At 33.6% G+C, this 17,787-nt stretch overlaps 4 protein-coding genes across 6 annotated transcripts; 3 read left to right on the top strand and 1 right to left on the bottom strand.

Moving 5' to 3' along the window:
- Positions 1 to 6,162, top strand: LOC148196748 (G-type lectin S-receptor-like serine/threonine-protein kinase At4g03230). Its single transcript, XM_088092994.1, has 8 exons — positions 1 to 1,303; positions 1,454 to 1,915; positions 4,344 to 4,460; positions 4,545 to 4,756; positions 4,857 to 5,067; positions 5,180 to 5,417; positions 5,503 to 5,653; positions 5,744 to 6,162. The coding sequence occupies exons 1-8, from the start codon at positions 16 to 18 to the stop codon at positions 6,050 to 6,052; spliced, it is 2,988 nt and encodes a 995-aa protein (XP_087949120.1). The 5' UTR covers positions 1 to 15; the 3' UTR covers positions 6,053 to 6,162.
- A 3,212-nt stretch (positions 6,163 to 9,374) lies between these two features.
- LOC124822553 (G-type lectin S-receptor-like serine/threonine-protein kinase At4g03230) lies at positions 9,375 to 13,365 on the top strand. 3 transcript variants are annotated; one of them, XM_088093072.1, is made up of 8 exons: positions 9,389 to 10,728; positions 10,878 to 11,330; positions 11,493 to 11,621; positions 11,713 to 11,915; positions 12,014 to 12,224; positions 12,328 to 12,565; positions 12,664 to 12,814; positions 12,901 to 13,365. In XM_088093072.1, exons 1-8 carry the CDS (start codon positions 9,450 to 9,452, stop codon positions 13,201 to 13,203), a joined length of 2,967 nt encoding a protein of 988 aa, XP_087949198.1. In that variant the 5' UTR covers positions 9,389 to 9,449; the 3' UTR covers positions 13,204 to 13,365. The 3 variants fall into 3 exon arrangements, with proteins under 3 accessions (XP_087949200.1, XP_087949198.1, XP_087949199.1); XM_088093073.1 differs by having other exon boundaries at positions 11,496 to 11,621; XM_088093074.1 differs by lacking the exon at positions 12,664 to 12,814 and having other exon boundaries at positions 9,375 to 10,728; positions 12,901 to 13,042.
- A 733-nt stretch (positions 13,366 to 14,098) lies between these two features.
- Positions 14,099 to 14,880, top strand: LOC148196749 (uncharacterized). Its single transcript, XM_088092408.1, has 2 exons — positions 14,099 to 14,413; positions 14,490 to 14,880. Exons 1-2 carry the CDS (start codon positions 14,237 to 14,239, stop codon positions 14,790 to 14,792), a joined length of 480 nt encoding a protein of 159 aa, XP_087948534.1. The 5' UTR covers positions 14,099 to 14,236; the 3' UTR covers positions 14,793 to 14,880.
- A 219-nt stretch (positions 14,881 to 15,099) lies between these two features.
- On the bottom strand, positions 15,100 to 17,154 carry LOC148196750 (uncharacterized). The gene is made up of 4 exons (XM_088093075.1): positions 16,597 to 17,154; positions 16,290 to 16,513; positions 15,933 to 16,190; positions 15,100 to 15,838 (listed from the first exon to the last, which is right to left on the bottom strand). Exons 1-4 carry the CDS (start codon positions 17,122 to 17,124, stop codon positions 15,265 to 15,267), a joined length of 1,584 nt encoding a protein of 527 aa, XP_087949201.1. The 5' UTR covers positions 17,125 to 17,154; the 3' UTR covers positions 15,100 to 15,264.
- Between the last annotated feature and the right edge of the window lie 633 nt (positions 17,155 to 17,787).

The following is a 17,787-nucleotide window of genomic DNA, read 5'->3' on the forward strand; positions in this document are numbered from 1 at the left end:
AGCTTTGTATTGCCAATGAAAAGTCAAGAGATTCTTTTGTCCTTCTCCTTTCTTCTTCTCTGCCTGCCGCTATGCTTCCAAATATGTTTGGGTGGAGATACTCTGAAGGCTAACCAGTTCATAACTCAGGACTCCCAAGGAAACCTCGTTTCGTCAAACGCCACATTTGAGCTGGGCTTCTTTTCTCCTGGCGAAAAAAGTGGAGGGAAATATCTGGGGATTTGGTATCACGGCTTGAAACAACAAACAGTGGTGTGGGTTGCCAACAGAGAAGATCCTGTTGCCGATTCCAGTGGAGTTTTTCGAATTGCGGAGGATGGAAATCTGGTGGTAGAAGATGCATTCAAAAGTCGCTGGTCTTCTGAACTTGAACCATCCTCGTCCTCAAACAGAACACTGCAGCTCCTAGATTCGGGGAATCTAGTACTAATACAAGATGACTCTGAAACGACATACCTGTGGCAAAGCTTTCAAAACCCAACGGACACGTTTCTTCCCGGCATGAAAATGGATGCGACTTTGTCGTTGACTTCTTGGAGGAACTCCTCTGACCCAGCAACTGGGAACTTCACCTTCAAGCTGACTCAACAGGCTGAGAAACGGAGCTTCGTTGTGCAATATCAATCGCAAATCCACTGGGCACTTGATGAACTTCGCACAGAAGCGACTTCCCAGATGGTATTTAATCTGTTGAACAACGACATCTGGAGTACTAAAACGTACAATTATTCTAACAAAACACTCTTCGTATCACAACCTAACATTTACAATAAGTCAAGACTGTTAATGAATTCTACAGGGGAGATAGTGTTTCTGAAGTTGGATAAGGATGGATTACAATGGAATAAGATATGGTCTGGGCCAGAGAACAAGTGTGACATACCTGATTATTGCGGGAGCTTCGGCATATGTAACAGAGACAATCTTATTCGGTGCAAATGTTTGCCAGGATTCAGTTCTATTCAAGGTTTTCCTTCTGATCGAGAATCGGAGTCCCAAGGATGTGCGAGAAAATCAACCATGTGTACCAGTACCAACGAGGACGTGATGTTCCTGAACTTAACCAACATAAAAGTAGCCGACCCAGACGAAGAGATTTATACTGAAACAGAAGGAAAATGCCAATCCATGTGCATCAACATGTGTCCCAAATCACAGTGTCAGGCGTATTCATTTAATAGTACGACATATGGTGATCGTGGTTCATACTCGTGCCATATCTGGACGCGGCCTTTACCTTCACTTGTCGAGAACTACCTGCGCGGTCGTGATCTTTCTATCTTGGTTAAGACATCAGATATAGGTAATTTGAATATTCTTAATACAATTAGTTGAAACTTCTAAATGATATTCATAGGTCTTATTGTACTGACTCGTCAGTTAGAGAGGATGGATTGAACAGTAAACTGATGAAAAATGATTTATGGCTGAATCATTATTTGTTGTTGTGTAGCACCAACTGCAAAATCGTGTGAACCTTGCGGCACATATGCGATTCCTTATCCCCTGAGCACTGGGCCAAACTGCGGAGACCCCATGTACAACTACTTCAATTGCAACAAATCCTCCGGCAAAGTTAGTTTCACGATGCCCGGAGGAAAATCATACCAAGTTACTTGGATCGATGAAGATTCCAGAATGTTTGCCATTCAAACAGATTATTCATATTCCTGTGGTTCCAAAGATCAAAATAGCAATCCTAAATTTCCATTCAGTGTAGCTGAGGCAGAGTGTTCCAAAAATGACGGGATGATTAAGATCAGTTGGGAAGCAGCACCAGAACCTCCCTGTAGGAAGCCCGAAGACTGCGAGAATTGGCTCCATTCGACATGCACTGTAACAAGTAAAGGAGATCACAGGTGCCATTGCAATTCGCACTATAAGTGGAATAGCTCAATCATGATATGCGCCCAAGGTCAGCTTTTCTTTATGCAACTATTATTTTACCATTCAACAAATTTTTACGTCTAAATAAAATATATTTATCTACGTATATAATCAATTTTGAATAGATTTTTCATAAGTAATGTTTATTTTACAAATAATTTTATTTTTAAAAAATATTTAAGTAAAAATCACTAATATCATAACATTTCATAATTTATAATACATATTTAAAAATTTATAAAACATAATAAATAAATAAATTTATTTATTCAAATTCAAATTAAAGTATGTTTTTTAAACATTTTCGAAATAAAAACTACAGGTCATTGTTATTATAAATTATTTTTATTATTTACGTATCGAAAAAACCCTTACCATCTCATTACTTTTAAATAATTCATATAGAGAAAACTTTCCTCTTTAATTTATGAAAAAAACAATATTTATATTGGTATATTACGATATCTTTTAAAATCATAGACAATTTACATAAATGTTGGATTCACACCTATCAAAAAATACGTAAAACATGATAATAAAATATTGCATACACAAATATATCATCACATATGAAAACGAATATAAAAAATTAAATAAGACTCTCATACATAAATAAAATGTAAAAGAAAAAAACAGAAAATCATTACACTTTTTTTAATGTACACACTCTACAATATCGTCTAGTATAAAGTTTACATGATTCAGCAAGTCCATTTCTTAGGGTTAGAATCTCAAATAGAATTTCTGTTTTTTTTTCTCAATTAGATATTTACTTTTGAAAAATTAATACAAATAGAATGTTGCTATTAAATTAGACCAATGCCGTTAAACTGACATATACATTGACATAATAATTATCTTTTAGTAACGTAGGTAATATGATTAATATAGGTGATTATAACGTGTAAATTATTATTTTTTTAATTAAAAAAAATTAAGGTTAAGGAATCTTAAGCTTAACATAATGTTTTCAATTGATGTCAATGCTTATTTCTTTCACACCAAAGTCTATCATGATTATTATTTTTGAATTGACTTTAGTTTGGACATTTTTTGTCAACATCAATGATGTTTTGGAACACAATCTCTGTTTTTGTTAACATGGAGCTATATTATTCTTTCGTGATGTCAATTAGACTAGAGTTTTCAATCATCATAGATCAAAGTATAAATTAAGATCATTTTTTAATCAACATTAATCAAGGTATTCTCTACCAACATTAATCATGATTTTTTCGTTTTCTTCACAATATGATATTTCAATAGATCCCAATTTAGATTATTTTTTTTACCAACTTTAGAAAATATATTTTCAAGTGCAGTAGGTTTTTTAGTCAATGTTAATATAAATTACTTAGTTAATGTTATTGAAATTATTTATTTTACAATATGGACTAGAGTTATTTTTTGATTGATGTTAATTTACTTAACCAATGCTAGTAGGTTAATTTATTTTGGATGTAAATTAAATTTTTTTCAGTTGATTACTTTTCATCTATATCTATAAACATAAAGTAGTAAGTTTGTGTTAATTAAATTAATTTATTTAAAAAAGATAATTAAAATGTAATAAATTTGTATTACATTATCAAAATAAAATATTTAAGAAGTTAGAAGATTAGAAACAGATTTAAATTAAATTCAATGTATTCTGAATTTTCTAAATATTGGAAAATCCTCTGTCTAATTTAACATATGATGTGTCAAACTCTACAAAGGAACTATCTTGCTGCAAAATATGTACAAAATTGCAGTTGCAGCAAATCAAGCTAATAACTACTCTCCTAACAACTAACAACATGTGTTTCTTTCAAGAAAATTGTTGCATAAGTTTCACTCACTTTGTTTCTTCTAATGCTTACATTTGAACACCCACCAACTGCTTGTTAATTTTCCTAAAAGCATCACCACTCCCACCCATCTGGTAACGTGATATTTGCTGAACCAAAATATTGTATCTTAATTTGAACATCCTCGGTTTATATTGTACACATGTTTATCTTTTTCAGCCAAGCATGTTAGGATTTTGAAAATATAAGAGATATGTTACATAAAAAAGTTTATAGTTTTATTTTATTCATATGTATAAAGTAAGATGTCTTAGAATATTAGATATCTACAATATCTTAATTTTAATTTTTTAAATCTAAATAATAAATAAATATATTTTTATCTTTATCATAAAAAATATTTCTATAAAGCTGAAAAAAAATTAAAAATTAATTTTAAGAAAAATATATTAAGTAAATATTTTTTATAAAACATCAGATCTCATTAAGAACAATCTTTCAAGAATTTTTTTAAGTTTCTTTCAATTCCCTGTGGAGCTAGTACTGGTAGTAGATATTCCAAACATTTTTGGAGCAATTCCATGACTAGACGGTTAAATAAATTGCGGTGTAAATTCAATGGATTTTGCCTCTTACTTTTTGCATTTTATTTTTGTCCTTGGACAGAAAAGCGTTCAACCAACCCACTGGCAATGACTTTGGTAATTTTTAGCAGCATGGTGATTCTGGGATGTATAATAGCATTTCTCATTTTGTGGAGAAAGAGAAAAGCTCATAAGCGTGGTAATTAATTTTAGTTTTGGATGTAGAATTTAAACTCTTTTATCTACACTCATTTAATTGATTATATACAAATATGTCTTTTAGATAGTGCAGATGAAGCAAGTAGTCGAATTCAGGATAGCTTGTACGAGAGTGAAAGACATGTGAAAGGTTTGATTGGCTTAGGAAGTTTAGAAGAAAACGACATTGAAGGCATTGAAGTGCCCTGTTATACTTTTGCAAGCATTCTAGCAGCTACAGATAATTTCTCAGATTCTAACAAGCTTGGAAAAGGAGGTTATGGACCTGTATACAAGGTGACTGATTGATTTCAGATAACTTCACTACTTACCTAACAACGGCGCCATTAACAAATTTGTCATGATGTCTGCAATTTTATGTATTGTTTTAATCTAGGGAATGTTTTCTGGAGGTCATGATATAGCCGTAAAGAGACTTTCAAATGTTTCCACTCAAGGGTTACAAGAATTCAAAAATGAGGTTATTCTGATTGCCAAACTTCAACACCGGAACCTTGTCAGACTGAGGGGCTATTGCATAAAAGGAGATGAAAAAATCTTACTTTATGAATACATGCCAAACAAGAGCTTGGACTCCTTCATATTTGGTTAGTTGGCCATATTTATCATATAATTTCGCAGTAGATCTCTTTAATTATTACAATAATGAATTTACTAATGTTATTCTTTACTTGAAATGTGAAATGCATATGTTGAAAGACCGAACAAGAACTTTACTTCTAGATTGGCCAATGCGATTCAAGATAATTGTAGGCATTGCGCGAGGCATGCTCTATCTTCACCAAGACTCCAGATTGAGAGTGATTCATAGAGATTTAAAGACTAGCAACATTCTTCTAGATGAGGAGATGAATCCAAAGATATCAGACTTTGGTTTAGCCAAAATATTTGGGGGAAAAGAAACTGAAGCAAGTACAGAAAGAGTAGTGGGAACCTAGTAAGTTCGACAAGTATATGTAATTTTATATATATTTGTTAATATTTTACACATGTTTTCTACTTGTAACAATGATTTTTGGCAGTGGATATATGGCTCCAGAGTATGCATTGGATGGACTTTTCTCAGTCAAATCTGATGTTTTCAGCTTTGGAGTAATCATTCTGGAGATCCTGAGTGGAAAAAAGAACACAGGATTTTATGAATCCAAACAAATTTCTAGCCTTTTGGGTTATGTATGTTTCTTACGATGCAATTTTGTGCTATGTATGTATGTTTTTGTGAGTTTGTCGACTAACCAATAATTTCTATGGACATCACTTCAGGCATGGAAGTTGTGGACAGAGAATAGGCTTCTGGATTTAATGGATTCATGCATTGGTGAAACCTGCAACGAAAATCAATTCATTAAGTGTGCAATTATTGGGCTATTATGCATTCAAGATGAACCAATCGATCGACCCAGTATGTCAAATGTTTTGTTCATGCTTGACAGAGATACAAAAACCATGCCATTGCCAATTCCCACACAACCAACATTTTTTGTGAACAAGCATTATTCTAGCTCAGCTTCCTCTTCTAGCAAACCAGAGACAAATCTGCAATTTGATACCAGTTATCAACAAGGTCGATAGTGCACGATGGAGCCAACAGTTTTCCATGCTGTTTTTATATTTCATTTTAAACTGCGAGTTTGAATTAGAATGAGTGTTGTATAAATATAAATTTAAACCATTACCTTTTATTCTCTCTTTTTCTCTTTGATTCATACATTTTCATAACTGTTGCATTGCATGTAAAATTAACATTTGATTATTATTCAATTATGAATATTTATTTATAATGAAAAGTATAGGGTTTTGTTACCTCCCCCACTATCTCTGAGGTAAGATTCTTATTGTCCAAACACTTATTTGTTAATCCTAATCAATCACAGCATAAAAATTTAGATTCGATCCAATTAAGCTAACTAAGTAGACAAGAAATATTTATCTCTAAGAATATAAGCTCTCGTATAAATATTTGTCTTTAGTTGGAATGATCACGACTAAAATTCGGCTGAGTCAATTCTAACCAAAAATTGGTTGAAATGGTCATAATCGAAAATCAACCAAATTTATTTGAGACAACTACAATTGAAACTTACTCAAGTTGATTTCTATCCAAATTGACCGAATTAGATCGAGTCAACCCTAATTAAAATCAACGGAATTCGATTGGGATGACCACAAATGATTGAGATAGTCTCAACCGAAAATTGATCAAATTCGATCTAGTTAGTCCCACCTACAAATTTGTTGAATTCGATCAAGTCGAATACAAGTAAATTTTAACCAAAATTCGACTAAATATTTTTTTTAAAATATTTATAAATTGAACAAGTTAATTATGACAAAAGAAAAATTAACTAAATTTGACTGCGTCAACCTTAATTAAAATTTGGCCCTTAATTAAAATTTGGCCCAGTCAACATAATGAAACTAAACTACAATTTAAATAGTCTTAAACAAATAAAAATGTAAAATAAAATAGTTTTAAATTAATAAATAATTAATTATAACATTAAAATTTCAAATTTCTAAAACTAAACTATAGAATAAAACAGTACAATTATAAACTGTTCAATTAATTAATAATTCCGTACACTTAAATTAATTTTTTCGTGTTCTAATCTTACATAAACAGTGGGAGGAAAAAAGGAAACAAATTATTTGTGGGAAAATATCGCTTTCATGTTGTGATGGGTGACTTTGTCCCATGCAAGTCAAAGTCGTCGGAACGCTAGACTGGTCGTTCTCGAAAAACGTCGACATCCACATTTATTTTGCACAACGTACATGTGATCACAAGTCACTAGATTTTTTTTTTTGGGTAATGTTTTAATAACCTTATATTTTTTAAAATACTAAACAAATTTACAATTATAAGACCAAAAAGAGTCACGAGTTTTGACTCCAACATTAAAATTAATCATTTTTTTAAATAGAAGCTTTAAACTAAATGTAATAAAATTTCTAAATATCTTTAATGATATTGACATGTAATAAGAAAAATGTTTTTTTATTTCAAAAGGTCTATCGATTGAGTGTAAACGGTAAATTTTGTTATATTGTATTGTATTTTTGTTATAAAGAAATATCATAATATGCGATTAATCACTAAATTCACTATCAATTTAAGAGTTTATGAATCCAAATTAACAATTAAATTAGTAACAAAATTCAATTAATAACAAAATTAGAAGTAAATCTTTGACACCTTGAAAATGACTTATAAGTGGGTGGTATAAACAAGTGGGTGGTATAAACATATTTTATATACACTTTTAGCTTAGAAATTTTTTTACAAATATTTTTTTACTTCAATGTTTGCCTTTAGATTAATATTGGTACATAAGTTTTAAAAGAGGATTTAGTCATAAATATTCTTAATTATGTGTATTTAGCGATTTGGATTAAGTTTCTTAATCTTGGTAGACAAAGACAAAATTTTGAACAAGAAACTCTTGAAAAATAGAGAATGTGTTTAATGAACCTATCCTTCCAAAGAATCTTTGTAATATTTATTTTAAAGGTCAATCTACTAAAAAATGACCTATTAATCCAAATGAATGTTTCATAATTGCAAATAAGATAATTAATTATTAATTCGCCTAGTGAATATGCATTTGTCGAGCAAACATATTCTATAGAGAAATAATTAACTCAACGACTGCTATGCTTAGAAAATTTGGATATACTGCATGAAATTCTATAAGTTAATTTTTTTTTATTTGAATTTTAATTTATAGGTTAATATTTGATTTTCTATTGTTATAAATGATCAAATTTCAATCTTCTTTTTTACATGTAGTTGGATTTGTTAAATAATTTCAATTACATTATGAATTGAATTTAGGTATTTGATGTTGCTTGTTTAACTCTATATAATCAATAAATGTGTTACATATTTGTAGTATTTTTATGAATCTTTTAACTAAATGGACATATATTAAATATAACCATTTATCTTAATACTCGATCAATCTTTGATTACTTAATTATGTTTATACTTTATTTTTATCAGCAATAACTAATATAAATTAAAAAGGACAATATGATTTACCCAACCATTATACAAAGAACATTTAAGAGGGGAAAAAAAAGTAAAAAAGAAGAGAAAAAGCAAAAGATAAGCACCTCATGTCATGCCCATAAATATTCTTTGTATAGTTCATGCCAAAATTTGAACTGATGTTTACTTAAATAATCCAAAATTTTATAGTTCGCAGTACTCGACAAGTTTGGCAGCCCAAACGATAAACTTTCTAAATAGAATTGTATTTCTCACATAAAACCATTCCGTGTGAGAAAAAATACAATAAGAAACACAAATCCGAAATGAAACAACTATACTCTCTAACTTGTCAACCAAAAAAAGTAATACTATCTAACCTTGAAAAGTTGAGAATTGGTCCAAATTTTTATTTTTTGATATATTTTAATAATGGACAAAATAGACGTTTTTCTATACAATTTTTAATATTAATTTGTTTTGCAATATAAATTAAGAAATGGAAAATGTGATTGCACCGTATGAATTAAATGCTCACTAAGCTTTTAAATTGATAGGTAAGTATTTTTTTTTCCACCTTTCCTTTTTGTGTGGGTGTAAGCAGGACATGCACCTCCCTGACTTATGATTATTATATTTTTTTAGAGTTCTGATATTAGTATTTTAATTAAAGGTTTTGAAATTGAATTTTAATTAAATAAGAGAAAAATTAGTTAGTAATTCATGGATTACATATATATAAGTTGTAATACTTTCAGTTCACAGTTGAATTGTAATCCAACCAGATAACAATTTTATACACACAAAAAAAATTAGTAAAATGTGTTTTTTGTCTTTTAAAAGAACAAATTTTATTGTAATGAAAACCTAAAAATCTGTTTGGGGGAATAATGCTTGAAATAGTAGTTGATGTTATAGCATTTAGTGTCAAAATTTTGAAATAAGCATCAGAAAGACCATAGAAGGTTTGTATTAGCAATGAGAAGTGAAGAGGTTGTGTTGTCCTTCTCCTTTCTTCTTCTTTGCCTGCCAATATGTTTGGGTGGAGATACTCTAAAGGCAAACCAGAGCATAACTCATCACCACTCCAATGGAAACCTTGTTTCATCAAACGCCACATTTGAGCTGGGCTTCTTTTCTCCTGCTGAAAAAAGTGGAGGGAAATACCTGGGGATTTGGTATCACGGCTTGGAACCACAAACAGTGGTGTGGGTTGCCAACAGAGATCATCCTGTTCCCGATTCCACTGGAGTTTTTCGAATTGCGGAGGATGGAAATCTGGTGGTAGAATATGCATTCAGAAGCCTCTGGTCTTCTGGACTTGGAGCATCCTCGTCCTCTAACAGAACACTGCAGCTCCTAGATTCTGGGAATCTAGTACTAAAAGAGGATGACTCTGAAGCGACATACCTGTGGGAAAGCTTCAAGAACCCAACAGACACGTTTCTTCCCGGCATGAAAATGGACGCGACTATGTCGTTGACTTGTTGGAAAGACTCCGCTAACCCAGCACCTGGGAACTTCACCTTCAAGCTGACTCAACAGGCTGAGAAACGGAGCTTCGTTGTGCAATATCATTCAAAAATCCACTGGGCACCTGATGAATTTGACACAGAAGCGGCTTCCCAGGTGGTATTTAATTTGTTGAACAACGACATCTGGAGTACTAAAACGTACAATTATTCTAACAAAACAGTCTTCGTATCACAACCTTACATGTACTATAAATCAAGGCTTTTGATGAATTCTAGAGGGGAGATAGTGTTTTTGGAGTGGGATGAGGCAGAATCAAATTGGACTAAGATATGGTCTGGGCCAGAGAACAAGTGTGACATACCTGATTATTGCGGGAGCTTCGGCCTATGTAACAAAGATAACTTCATTCAGTGCAGATGTTTGCCAGGATTCAGTTCTATTCAAGGTTTTCCTTCTGATCGAGAATCGGAGTCCCAAGGATGTGCGAGAAAATCAACGACGTGTACCAGTACCAACGAGGGCGTGATGTTCCTGAACTTAACCAACATAAAAGTGGCCGACCCAGACGAAGAGATTAATACTGAAACAGAAGGAAAATGCCAATCCATGTGCATCAACATGTGTCCCCAATCACAGTGTCAGGCCTATTCATTTAATAGTACGACATATGGTGATCGTGGTTCATACTCGTGCAATATCTGGAAGCGGCCTTTATCTTCTCTTGTCGAGAACTACCTGCGCGGTCATGATCTTTCTATCATGGTTAAGAAATCAGACATAGGTAATTTATATATACTCTTAATACCATTAGTTGAAACTTCTAGATGATATTCATAGGTCATATTGTATTGACTCATCAGTTAGAAGGATGGATTGAACGGTAAACTGATGAAACATGATTTAAGGCTGAATTAATGTATTGTTGTGTAGCACCAACTGCTAAATCGTGTGAACCTTGCGGCACATATGCTATTCCTTATCCCCTAAGCAATGGGTCAAACTGCGGAGACCCCATGTACAACTACTTCAATTGCAACAAATCCACTGGCAAAGTTAGTTTTATGATTCCCGGAGGAATACCATACCCAGTAACTTGGATCGATGAAGATTCCAGAATGTTTTCCATTCAAACAAACTATTTCAATTCATTCAATTACAGTTTCAGCAGTCAAAATAGCACTGATTTTCCGTTTAAGGTTCAGTACAATGAAGATGCCGTAATAAAAATCAATTGGTTACCAGCACCAGAACCCCCCTGTAGTCAGCTTACAGACTGCATGAATTGGCCACATTCAACATGCAGAGCAACAAGGGAAGGTGGAAGTAGGTGCCATTGTGATTCAAACTATAATTGGAATAACACATTAATGAGCTGCACCCAAGGTTAGGATTTATAATCCTATCCACTTTTCTATTTTTCTCCTTTAATACCGAAAAAATATTGCCAGATTAAAATGATTATAATGGTACTTTGGCATTTTGGTAGTACAATTATAATGGTGTTTGCCCTCATACTTTCTGCATTTTTTTTCCTTTCTGCGACAGAAGAGCAATCAGGAAATCACTCAACTCGACTAGAACTGATTCTTTTAGCAACTCTTGGTTCCCTGGCTGCTGTGACATGCATAATAGCATTCGGCATCGTGTGGAGAAAGAAAAAATCCCTTAAACATGGTAATCATTTGTAGTTTTGCACGTTAAATTAAAAATCTTTTATCTTCACACAGATAATGAAATGCTATGTATCTGTTGGTACGGAGTTCAGATCGAGCAAGCTCTCAAATTCAGGAGAGCTTGTATGAGAGTGAAAGACATGTGAAAGGTTTGATTGGCTTAGGAAGTTTAGAAGAAAAAGACATCGAAGGCATTGAAGTTCCCTTTTACACTTTTGCAAGCATTCTCGCAGCTACAGATAGTTTCTCGGATTCTAACAAGCTTGGAAGAGGAGGTTATGGACCTGTTTATAAGGTGATTTGCTCTGTTCATCAAACTTTTTATTACCTATCTTGCATTGAATCCTTGCAAAATATTCTCATGATATAATGTATGGAAACCTTTTTATCCAGGGAACGTTTCCAGGAGGTCAAGAAATAGCTGTAAAGAGACTTTCAAGTGTTTCCACTCAAGGCCTGCAAGAATTCAAAAATGAGGTTATTTTGATTGCCAAACTTCAACATCGGAACCTTGTTAGACTGAGGGGCTACTGCATAAAAGGGGATGAAAAAATCTTACTTTATGAATACATGCCAAATAAGAGCTTGGACTCATTTATATTTGGTGAGACTCCATATTCCTTCACACAACCTATTCTCTAATTATTACAACCATAACTTCGCTAACATCGTTCTTGATTTGAAATGTGAAATGCATACGTTGAAAGACCGTAGTCGAACTATACTGTTGGATTGGCCGATGCGGTTTGAGATAATAGTAGGCATAGCACGAGGCATGCTATACCTTCATCAAGACTCTAGATTGAGAGTGATTCATAGAGACATGAAAACCAGCAACGTTCTCTTAGACGAGGAAATGAATCCAAAGATATCTGACTTTGGTCTTGCCAAAATATTTGGAGGAAAAGAAACTGAAGCAAGTACAGGGAGAGTGATGGGAACCTAGTAAGTTCACCATGTACTCTGACATTGTTATTTTTCTGAATATGATGTTCCATACATTCTTGCTACACATAAAAATTTATATTGTTTTTTTCTTGAAGTGGATACATGGCTCCAGAGTACGCTTTGGATGGACTTTTTTCAGTGAAATCTGATGTTTTCAGTTTTGGAGTGGTCCTACTGGAGATTCTTAGTGGAAAAAAGAACACAGGATTCTATGAGTCCAAACAAATTTCTAGCCTTTTGGGTTATGTATGTTTATTGTGTTGCTGTCTTGTGTTGTTTTTGTGACTTATATTGACTTCTGATTCATTTTTTCTTGACATTATATTTATCAGGCATGGAACTTATGGTCAGAGAACAAGATACTGGATTTAATGGATTCTAGTCTTGGTGAAACATGCAACGAAAATCAATTTTTCAAATGTGCAGTTGTTGGATTATTATGCATACAAGATGAACCGAGTAATCGACCTACTATGTCAAATGTTTTGTACATGCTTGACGTAGAGACAACAACCATGCCAATTCCCACGCAGCCAACATTTTTTATGAACAAGCGTTATTCAAGTTCAGCTTCTTCTTCTAGTAAACCAGAAACAAGTCTGCAATTTGATAGCAGTTACGAACAAGGTCGATAGTACGCGACGAAACCTTACATGAAATCTATATATTGTTATTTTATAGTTGTATTTTATCACAAGTTAGTGTTTATGTTGTTTTTAAGTATTACTTTTACTATTCTCTTTTTTTTTTTGGGACAGTAAATCTATATAAATAGAGAGCTTATGTTTTACTTTTTATCTGTTAATGTAAATCTATAGAAATTACTTTTGAATTTTTTTAATGATTTGAGATAATCCAATGAGTAAATTTTTTTTAATATCTCCCTACATTTGATAATAATTAGTTTCATGTTCTATGAAAGATTTAAAAGTTAATAACTTTTTTCATAACACATACTTTATTGTTGATTTCACAATCTCATGTGAATACGTTCTTTACATCCGGCAAATTTGTTTAAAATTATTTTCAAAACAATAATTTTATCACAAAATGGGTTTTGAATATATTTTTTTATTATTTTCAATTTTCAAAATATCTCTTAATGTTTTATCAATGATTTCAAAACATAATTTATTCATCATTGATGTTTCATAATAGTTGGTGTTTTGTCCAATATGATCAATTTTGTTTCAATCAAAAGTTTATAAGAAAGACTTCCGTGACTTATGTTGCAACTTGATTCCAAATTTATTAAAAGTGTGGTATGCATGCACAATGTGTTATATGTTTTTTTTCTTCTAAAAAAGGTTTAAACCCTTCGTTGGTCCTCAAGTTTGTATGAAAATCTCAGTTGGGTCCTCAAGTTTTTTTCTGTCTCAATTGGGTCATATTTTTTGTAAAAGTGATCACATTTTGCCATAACCGTTAAGTGTTGTGAAACGGCGTTAAAATGGTGTGAGCTGGATTTTTCAATTTACGGACGTGGCATTGTGCATTAAAATTGACTGTTTTTTTCTTTTATCCACGTAGGCTACGAAGCCCTAACATTTAAGGGCATCCCATCTCATCCAAAGTATATTCTCCTGTTGGAGAGGATCGTGTTTCGTGTTGGTGAACCAGAGCTGGTGTCTTACGTCTTGGGCAAGCACTGTTGAGGAGGTGGTAAGGATGTCTCGTTCATCTTCCTCTTGCCAATGTTTGGGTTCGGCCATGCAACGCAGTAGTGGCAGTGTTAGGAGCTTCGATGGAAACCCAAGATGCCTCTGTGGTCACAGTGCAGTGTTTCGTACTGCGAGAACCCCTAAGAACAAGGGGAAAAAATTCTGGGGTTGCCCTAACTTCAAGGTCAGTTTCATATCACAATAAATCTATGTCTATTTATTTGGGTTTTGACGAAGGTGTGTGTGTTGGTGTTGAACAGGGTGGGAGTGGAGAATTGGTTGGTTGCAACTTCTTCAAGTGGTGCATTGACGAAGGAAATGAAGGAAAATGGCTGAATGTAGAAGAAAGGACTGATAGTGAAAGAACTGAAGAAGTGGGTGTGATGAGCATGGAAGACAGTGTGTTGCAAATGGAAGGAACATATTGTCCAAAGATCAGACTGGGTTGTATAGAGAAAAGTTTAGTTAAGTTAGATAAGTGGTTTAAATTGTTGGTGGGGATGATCTTTGTCATATTTGTTTTGAATGTAATTGTATTAGCAATGTTGGTGAAAGTTGGTTGATGCTGTGTCATCTGTCATCAGATTTCAAACTTGGGTTATATGTAATGTGTTTTTTATTAATGTTATCAGACTTGAAACTTGGCTTATATGTAATGTGTGTTTTATTAATGTTGGTGAGTTATTACAGTGATAATGTGTGTCATTTAATTTCATTTAATTGTATTGTTACTTTAAGTGGAATAATGATAAAGCAATGAGCAATAAAGTAATGAGAAATAAAGTTGATGAGTGATAACAAAATTGGGCAGTAATCACTTTCTGATAACCACAAACATTGTATTAGATGATAACAGAAGTTTTTCAATTGTCTTAGATGATAACAGAAGCTGTTCAAAATGATAACAACATTGTCTTACATATCCAAAATACATCATAACAATACATTTGCACAGACTGTGTTCAAAATGATAGAGCAAACATTTGCTACAAAATATAAATTTAGGATCAGTACATTAGATCATTGATCAGTACATCATTCATCAGATAAAGGCATAGTTGCTGGAGGTTGGGTGACTTGAGAAGATTGGTCACCAATAGGAACATGTGTTGCTGGAGGTTGGGTGACTTGACAAGATTGGGCTGTAGGAACCTCTACTGTTGGAGGTCTTTGTGGACAGCCTTTTCTGTTGTGTCCAAGTTGTTTGCAGATGCCACATGTTTTCCTCTGGCCACCCTTTCTTAATTCACTGTTATTCTTCTTCAACTCCCACTCCTCTAGCCTTCGTTTCTTCTTGGGCCTTCCTGGCATTGTCCTCTTCTTTGGTGGTAATATATCTGCATAGGGTGTAACATCCCAGACATGTTGTCCATTGATAGGGTTAATTATTGTGTTGTAAGTCTCTTCATAAGTAGACTTCCTAAACCAGTTGCCAATGTATTCTTCTGCATTTATATTCAAAAACTTCATTGCAGTGATGGCATGAGTACACGGAATGCCAGTAATTGCCCATTTTCTACATGTGCAGTCCATGGTGTCAATATTCACAACAAATTGCTGACCAAATTCTGAAAGATGTTTCACTTCAAATAATTTTTCTCTTGACCACCTGTATGTAATACACAATTGAAAACACAATTAGATGGATCACAATAAATGGAAAGAAAGTTAACATGAATGGAAACACACATCATAAAAGTTACCTTGGTAACCAATGTCTAGTTAACCAGGACTCCTTTTGAAATCTGCTAAAAATCTTGGGGCATATTGAACCTTGATATGATGTGATCTTTGTCCTGTTGGCAGCCCATCTCTTCATTATGTAAACCCTTATGTCTTCTAACATGGTAATAATAGGCTTAGACCTACTATCGACTAGCACACTATTAAAGGCCTCACTCATGTTGTTGACAAGAGTGTCACATTGTGATCTAGAGGTGAATCTAGATCTTGACCAAAACCTGGGATAAGTGAATATAAGTAGTCAACTATGTGTCATGGCAAGGAAGCAAATATTGAAATATGGTTAAGAGTTAATAACTAGAAGACTTAATGCATACCTAGGTGGGATGGCAATCAGATATTTAAATGCGTCAAGATTTATGTCTCTAATATTCCTCATTTCAGTCTCCCATTGTTGTGGGTGTGTTGCTGTTGCTGCCCGCCACATCAGACGTTTAAGGTTTTTTCCAGGAAATTTTTTTCTGAAGTTTGAATATAAATGCCTAACACAAAATCTTTGTTCTACACCAGGTAGAAGATCCTGGATTGCTGGCAAAAGACCCTGACATATTCAACATATTGTAATTAACATTTGTTTAATGAAGATATTCAGTTATATGTAAAACATATTGAACATTCACTGACCTTTTGTTGGTCTGAAATAAATGTGCATCCTGCACATACAGCTGCCCCACCAAGGTCCTCAATAAGGAGCTCCAAGAACCAAGTCCAGGAGTCTTTGTTTTCTACCTCAACAATAGCATATGCTATGGGCATCATTTGGTCGTTTCCATCTCTTCCCACTGCTGTTAGTAACTCCCCTCCATATTTGGTTTTCAGAAAGCATCCATCCAAGCCAATAATAGGTCTACAACAAATGAAGCTATCCTTGCATGCCTTCAAGCATGCATAAAATCTTTGGAATATGACCTCACCATCACTGTTATCAACTTTGATTTTTACTGTTGTTCCTGGATTTGTTTTCAGCAGCTCATGACCATAATCGCGAAGTCTTCTATATTGATCTTTGAATGATCCTTCAACCTTATCTCTTGCCATTGCTCTTGCCCTAAACGCCATATTTCTTGAAATTCCTACATTCCATTTCCTAGTAACTTTGTCCCTAATGTCCATGACCTTCATTGTAGGATTTTCTCTCACAGTTTTCTCCATCCTTTCACTCAACCACTTTGAAGTGATCAACTTAACATTGAAATCTCTACTACAGTTGTGGTTATCAAACACTTTTCTCAGTTGTCATGCACTGATATCAGTCCTAAAGGAACAATACGCATACCATTTACAATTTCCTCTTCCACCCAAGCACTTGACAGAAATCCTTTTCTTGTCATTCTTAATAAATTTTAAACTTCTCCCATTACTTAGTGCATAAGTCCTTATGGCATCTGTGAATTCATTTTTCTCAGGAAAATAGGTTCCTACTTCCCATTTATAATCCACCAAAGTTTTAGGCATACTAAAAGTGGGAAACCTTATCTTAGTCCTCACATGATTGTCCTCACTATCTGATCCACTCAACAACTCCTCTGATAACCACTCATTGTCAGACAACCCACACATATCATGAATAAATTCATTATCTGTTGACCGTTCAGACTCAAGTAAGGCACTGCAAGCTTGTTCTCCCACATTTCCTTTAGAAGTCCCAATGTCACAATGCACGCTGACATCATGTAGACTTCCTTCACTTCTATCTACATCTTCGTCCTCAGACTCTGCCTGATGTGCATCACCCTCACTGTCTTCTACATCATCATCCTCTTCATAATCCTCTAGCTCAAAATCATCTACATCATGTACCTCAGCTTCCTCCTC

This window comes from Vigna umbellata, chromosome 6 (genome assembly GCF_029865625.1).
Source record: "Vigna umbellata cultivar VRB3 chromosome 6, Vumbellata_1.0, whole genome shotgun sequence".
In the NCBI taxonomy this organism is placed as follows: domain Eukaryota; kingdom Viridiplantae; phylum Streptophyta; class Magnoliopsida; order Fabales; family Fabaceae; genus Vigna; species Vigna umbellata.